Source organism: Limanda limanda, chromosome 15 (assembly GCF_963576545.1).
Source record: "Limanda limanda chromosome 15, fLimLim1.1, whole genome shotgun sequence".
Taxonomy (NCBI): Eukaryota; Metazoa; Chordata; class Actinopteri; order Pleuronectiformes; family Pleuronectidae; genus Limanda; species Limanda limanda.
Genome location: NC_083650.1, coordinates 16,169,478 through 16,176,115, shown reverse-complemented (window position 1 = coordinate 16,176,115; position 6,638 = coordinate 16,169,478). Strand labels below are relative to the sequence as shown.

The following is a 6,638-nucleotide window of genomic DNA, read 5'->3' as shown; positions in this document are numbered from 1 at the left end:
GGGCTGTCCGTGGGGTCTCCAAAATAAACACGGATAGTTAGAAAAATCTGAGGTGCACGAAAAGCTGTCCGAGGCGCTCGGAGAGGGCGTTCCACCGCGAATAGGGCGGTCTTATCTGTCCGTTTTAGAAAAGACGGAGAAGCATAAAGGAGCCTTAAACCTACCTCTGTACGCTGAATATACACAACTGAACTGGATATAAAGATGGACAACTTCTCCACTTCCTCTTAGAAAAATTAAGCCCAAATATCCCAAGGTTGCAGGATTTATGACCTATATTGCAGCCTGTCACCAGGGGGCGATACAATGATTTGGCTTCACTTTGGGGGACAGTCATGTCTTCCATCTTTATAAACAGTCTATGCTGCCTGCAGATACTGTTTGAAAACTCATGATAGATTCAAGAAAGAAATATTTTGACACAAAATGATTAATCTAAATCTAAATATTTCCTCCCTCTCAACGCAGATTCACCTACAAAGTAGTAATCGAAGAGAAGAAGTACCCTGAGGGGGAGGGTAATACTATCAAGAAAGCCCAAAAAAAAGCTGCTCAGCAGGCCTGGTCTGCTCTTCAAGAGCAGTCCGACTTTGACAGCAAGGTATTCAATAGTTTCAAAATGTATCGTGTTACTTCCTGGGTCGTGCCACATCCCAACACAAACAATTGGTTTAGTAGTTTTTGAGTAATCCTGCTGACAGGCCTGGTTTTTTAAAAGCAAACTGTAGCTGTTCGAAAGGCTCACATTAACAGTGGCAGCGGCCTTTTGAATGAAATGGCAAAATCCAATCGAATATATATATATATATATATTGTTATGTCAAACACTTTAGGTTTCCTTGAGGTCCACTGTTAACGAAGATGATGCTATGATGATGTCACCAGCTTCAACCTCGACTTCAACATCGACCTCGACATCAACTTCACTGTAAGCACTTATGGACATGATGAGGAGGGCAGATTATGGTTAACTACTGTAACTATTTTGTATTTATATATACTGAGCACTAAAGTATTACTGAAATATCACCATATACTGAGAATTTACATATACTGAGCGCTTAAGTTTTATTGAAATATCACTATATTCTGAGAAATCTGTGCTCATGTCTGTCATTGTTTTCTGCTAGGGACACCACGATGTCGTCATCACAAAGCAAACCAATGAGTACAAGTGACTCATCAAACCCTCACAATGATCAGGTCTGTTCTCTTAAAGCAATAGTTTACACTCATCAGGAGTACTATATAAAGAGGGAAAATAGTATTGTCAGAGGAAGAAAGGTTAAATTCCGTCTTTGTGTCAGAGATTTGCTTTGTGCCACAGGTGGTCATGTGGGTGTCTGCTTTTATATTGAAAGCCTCGATCATAAGGCATTTAAGCCAGGTAGTTATATTTATCAGTATTAGTACCTAGAGCCTGACTTATAAGTCAGTATTAGTAACTATAGTCTGCTGCTACAACTCTTAAAAACTTGTGGCAGCAGATTAAAAGACAAGCTACGTTTTCATATCAGTGATTTACCCTGTTGATAAATTAAAGTGCTTCCACTCAGCTGAAATATAACTTAACTAATGAATTGCATGTGTTCTTTTGAACATTTAAATTGTAAAACCTTATACATGTGTTAATGCATTGCAGGCGTCCTTAAGGTCAACTGTGTCTGAAAGTGATGCACCAACACCATCATCACTGTACGTTTCTTCAGTGACTCTGCTATTAAATAGATTGTAGAGCTTCCAGTAAAAGTAAAGCTAAACGCTGTTAATGTCAGGGTTAACCAACATATTTGGTAGCTCATTAGCTACTATTAGACAGCAGCAGCTAACTTTACCATTCAACCACTTCCTTTAGGGCTGTTTTCATAGTTAAATATTTATGCACATCTTTACACATTTATTTAGGCTATAAATAAAGCTGAGTGTGATGTGATTATAAAATGGCGGCCATGTGAATATGGTCTCTGGAGGGAGTAGCATCGTATCATACCTGAGGCTTAAAGCTGTTGTATTATGAGGAAAATAAAAAAAAATATGCATTAATTCTTTCATATACACCCAACGTTTAGAGGAACTATTATTTGACAAATCTAACCATTTGTCTAGTCCTCTTCTACATCCTCCTGATTGGCTGGAGAAGAGATGCATGTTCATGTTAATGGTCACACAAGCCTATGTTAAAAAACAGACAAAGGATTCATTTTTTTTATACTGATAGTGATAACTCCTAATAATGACAGTACATCATATGGAGGGATAAATTATTGGTCAAACACGATAATTATCATCCATGAGGCAAAGCTGGAGATCCTCTGACAGACTGTTGCTGGAGCTACTGGACATGGTGGAGGACATGCACACTTCCAAAACCATTCATTTTAAATGCATATCTTATATTTACTTTATCCTCAGGTTGCTGTGGAAAACGAGGGTAGGGCCGATAGTGTGAGTAGCACACCAACCAAGTCCAGGTAAGACTAAAAGGCAAAGGATTGTGATGTACACATTTTATCTTCTGGTAATTGATATAGAGTCATGTATCAGACATTACAATTTTTTTTACTATTATGGTTAAACATTTAAACCTCTACAGATTTACATCAAAGTTTGATTCCATAAAGTCTCTTGGGAAAGGAGCCTTTGGTCGGGTGTACAAAGTAAGAGAAATACTGCGGAACAAGAAGTATGCCGTCAAGATTGTCCGTGTTAAAAAGTAAGTTGAGTATGCAACTCTTCAGTGCAGTGTACATATTTGTTCAAGTAACTTTTCAGTAACTGATGCACCAGGATTATTTTCTTTAAAAAAAAATAGCAAAAAAGCTCTGCGAGAGGTGAGGGCATTATCAGACCTTCGTCACCACAGCATTGTGGGATACTACACTTGTTGGATGGAGGATACAGGTTACATGCAGAACAGTTCAGCAGACAGCTGCTCTTCTCAGTAAGTCTCATCCACTAATACTTAGTCTTTTTATTTACTAAAAGTGAATGTGTGACATTGCATCAAATGTTTTTTGTTTCCTATCAGGGAATCACCGCCAATCCTTGAGTTCCTTTACATTCAAATGGAGTTGTGTGGCTCAAAAACACTTAAACACTGGATAAAACAGAGGAATGCGAAAACTCTGCAAGACTCCCAGAGACGACAGGAGAGTCTAACCATCGCTCAACAAATAGTCAGTGGAGTCGAGTACATTCACTCCAAAGTACTCATCCACAGGGATCTGAAGGTCAGACAAAGTTCTTCTGTCTTTAAATTGGAGTTTTGTGATTCATGTACCATTGATGTGTTTTAGTGTACTTCCACTTACATCCCACACATTCAAGATGCATATTCAAGGAAAACCCCTGAAGCAAGTCACTTTATTTACCATATGAAGCTGTTTTAGAATGAAAATATCAGGTTGTGTTTGTCTTTTTATGTTTAATGTTGTGCCTGGATTTTTTAAATTCGTTATATAAAGCTGAGTGTCTCAGACCATATTTTAGTACACAGTTCAATATTTTCCCACCAGGTTTTTATTCTTTGGTAGAAGCAAAAGAGGATTGCCTTTCATCATTGTAATGTCATCGTCATTATAAGTTGAACGGCACTGTGAACCTCCTTTGTGGAGGTAATAACACATCATTGAAGGAGCTTTATGTTGATTGATGTATTAATTGCTGCTTTTTCTTTCCAATGGTTAGCCTGCCAACATCATGTTTGGACCGGATGGAGCAGTGAAGATTGGAGACTTTGGTCTGGTCACTGCAGATGATGTCGACGATGAAAACCCAATGGAGAGAACTAACGAAACAGGAACCTTTTTTTACATGGCTCCCGAACAAGTGAGATGCCTTTGATTTTCCTCAAACTGTACAGATTCTGTTATACAACACATCCCTCATATAAAACACAAACTTACATTAAATTCAGTAATTGTATTTCCTCACACAGAAATACAGAGTCAGTGATGTAAAAAATATAATGCAATAGTATTTCATCAATGTTATAATATATTTCAGTTTTCCCTTTGTACTGGAGGGATTTAAAATTACATTAATAAAAAATAAATGCTCTTCTCTCATTTCACGTAAACAATAAGACAAAATATATATTTTTTTAATATGCATCCTAAAATAAGTGTTTGAATTTAGAGATGAATTTAATAAAAAGTGTAAATTTTTGTTTCTCTTTTTCTTTTTGTTAAAAAATTAATCTGCTCATCGAAATTCACAGATTTGATACGCCAAGTGGCGTCACGTGAGATAATTTAGTTTAAATATTCTAGAGGCCTGTAGAGTTAGGTAGACCTTACTACCGGGTATGTGTTTTCCTTTGAATACGCATTCATGATTATATAAGAAGACTAAGACAAACAACATGAAACAATTAAAAGCAGTTTGAAGATTGCATGAAAATTGTTACAAATGAGGAAAGAGAAAAATGAAATAAAATATTTTTTAAATAGAACAAAAATAGTCAGTACTGACTTAGTTACTTATGAAATAACTTGTTATTATAAGTGCAATATCTTAATACTCTGTTGTTTTTTACTACACAAGCTTGAGACCATCTATGACCGGAAGGTGGACATATTCGCCTTCGGGCTGATATACTTTGAACTCCTCTGGAAACTCTCTACTGGCCATGAAAGGGCGGAGGTGAGTCGTCAATGTCCCGAATATTATTATTAAAGTGTCACAAGATAAAATTAGGACACACGCCAATGTCGGGTGCTTAGAGCTTTAATGTTGAACTTATTTAATCTTTCCTGCTTTTATTTGCAATGTTCAACAGAGAATTATTATTTGAATTATCACGATATCCCAAGTTTGGTAACTTGCCCATTCATTATTTTTATCACTGCATAAACCAGGTTTTCAAAGATGCCAGAAATCAGAAGTTCCCCAAAGAGCTTCCACTTACTTTTACTCAAGAGGTAAATATCCATATTAATTTTATCCTAACTTCTTCATTCATCACATGAAGCAGTGTTTCCCTAAGTGTGTGAGTTATGATGGTCAGCAACAGAGGAGCAGGGAGGCTGACACATAATATGTTTGACAGTAATGTAAAATATCAAGCAGCACACACAACAGTGTTATGAGAAAGTTTTAGAAATGTTGCAGCAGGACAGAATTTCTTGGTTCAACAACTGTCATTAAAGCGTTTACTTTGTTTGCTTTTGTCCAGGAACAATTAATGAGGTCAATGCTGTGTAAGGAGCCAAAACAACGACCTGAAGCAAGTGCTCTAAAGGTAGAGCTGGAAAAGTTGGCCCACACTCTCAACCCCTTAAAAACTAAACATCAGCAAAATGTAACGTCTGACAGTCACACAAGCAGGAGATTATAAACATCTGTCTCCTCTGCTCCACTCAACTCCACACACACACACACACACACACACACACACACACACACACACACACACACACACACACACACACACACACACACACACACACAAACAAAACATTTTCATGTGACATTGTGATATTTTATTCAATAATGGAAATGTCTTCTACTTTATGTTATGTAAAAGCATTTTAAATCAGTACAGCCATTGCTTTGTATTGGTTTAATAATGGGGGAAATAAAATTATGGTTATCTATTTGTCATCTGTCTATCTATGTATATTTCTACATAATGTATTGTTTGTGTGTATTGTTTTTTATTCTGTGGGCCTTGGAGCCTGTAATAAAGTTTATATATATCTGCCATCATGATTGTAGGAGCCATAAATATATTAAGTTAAAGAAGATTATTATTATTATTTTGGATATGATACAATTTGTGATGTAATACATTTTCACAGATTTCAGTGATCTTTTGATTAGGTTGTCGTACAGAATATTGGGCCGGACCTAAACCTCTCAGCGACACTTTTGTTTTCTTGAAGATGCTTAAATGGTTATATAAAGTTTGTAGTTGTGACATTGTCCCTTACAACCAAAGTTACTCCCCAACAGAATCACCTTTTGGAGTCAGAGCATCGACCTTAACAGAGCAGAGACGATGTGAAATGACATCCAGACTTTTCTGTGGGAAGAATGATCCAACAGTCCTCCTGATCACTGTGCAGGTCTGATCCAAAGCTAGAGATCGACCTTTTTTTGTTTGATGTTGTTGCTGCCATGGTGGTTTTCACCAGTTACCAAGGGGTTCACTTATATTTCACCAGCAGTGTGAATATTTAAGGCATGTATTCCACAAAGACCAATTAATCTCGAAAAACCTGAGGTCAAATGATTTTATTGTCACTGATGTTCACAGCAGGACTCACCACATGAGGGCAGTCTAATGTTTCCTTATGCGTTTTGATGAAGGAAATGTTGAGACAAGCAAAAATATATCAGAAATACTTGCAGAAAATATTCACTGTTTTTTTTACATTACATTATCACATTACATGTAATTTAGTTGAAGCTTTAATCCAAAGCGACTTCTAATTAGTTAATTCAATATCTATGAGGGGCCATTCGGGTTCAGCATTTTACCCAAAATGGCAAGAGGGCATGAGCTGGAATTGAACCGCCAACCTGCTGCTCTACCTCTCAACCAGAGCTATCCAGGGACAATCTAAACAAAAATTCTACTACCACTGCCCAAAAACAATGGCGAAACACTGACAGAATATATACAGTGTAAGTAC

At 36.9% G+C, this 6,638-nt stretch overlaps 1 protein-coding gene across 1 annotated transcript; it reads left to right on the top strand.

The window, feature by feature from the left end:
• The first annotated feature begins 2,363 nt into the window (after positions 1–2,363).
• LOC133020315 (eukaryotic translation initiation factor 2-alpha kinase 3-like) lies at positions 2,364–5,366 on the top strand. Its single transcript, XM_061086830.1, has 8 exons — positions 2,364–2,471; positions 2,594–2,713; positions 2,813–2,941; positions 3,029–3,230; positions 3,688–3,828; positions 4,546–4,644; positions 4,860–4,922; positions 5,177–5,366. The coding sequence occupies exons 1-8, from the start codon at positions 2,383–2,385 to the stop codon at positions 5,336–5,338; spliced, it is 1,005 nt and encodes a 334-aa protein (XP_060942813.1). The 5' UTR covers positions 2,364–2,382; the 3' UTR covers positions 5,339–5,366.
• The last annotated feature ends 1,272 nt before the right edge of the window (positions 5,367–6,638 follow it).

Bases quoted from the DNA above. Each gene is read 5' to 3' on its own strand.
- LOC133020315 (XM_061086830.1), top strand. From the start codon at position 2,383: ATGCATATCTTATATTTACTTTATCCTCAGGTTGCTGTGGAAAACGAG. The intron at 3,231-3,687 runs GTCAGACAAAGT...TCCAATGGTTAG, and splicing joins TCATCCACAGGGATCTGAAG to CCTGCCAACATCATGTTTGG. The intron at 4,923-5,176 runs GTAAATATCCAT...GCTTTTGTCCAG, and splicing joins CACTTACTTTTACTCAAGAG to GAACAATTAATGAGGTCAAT.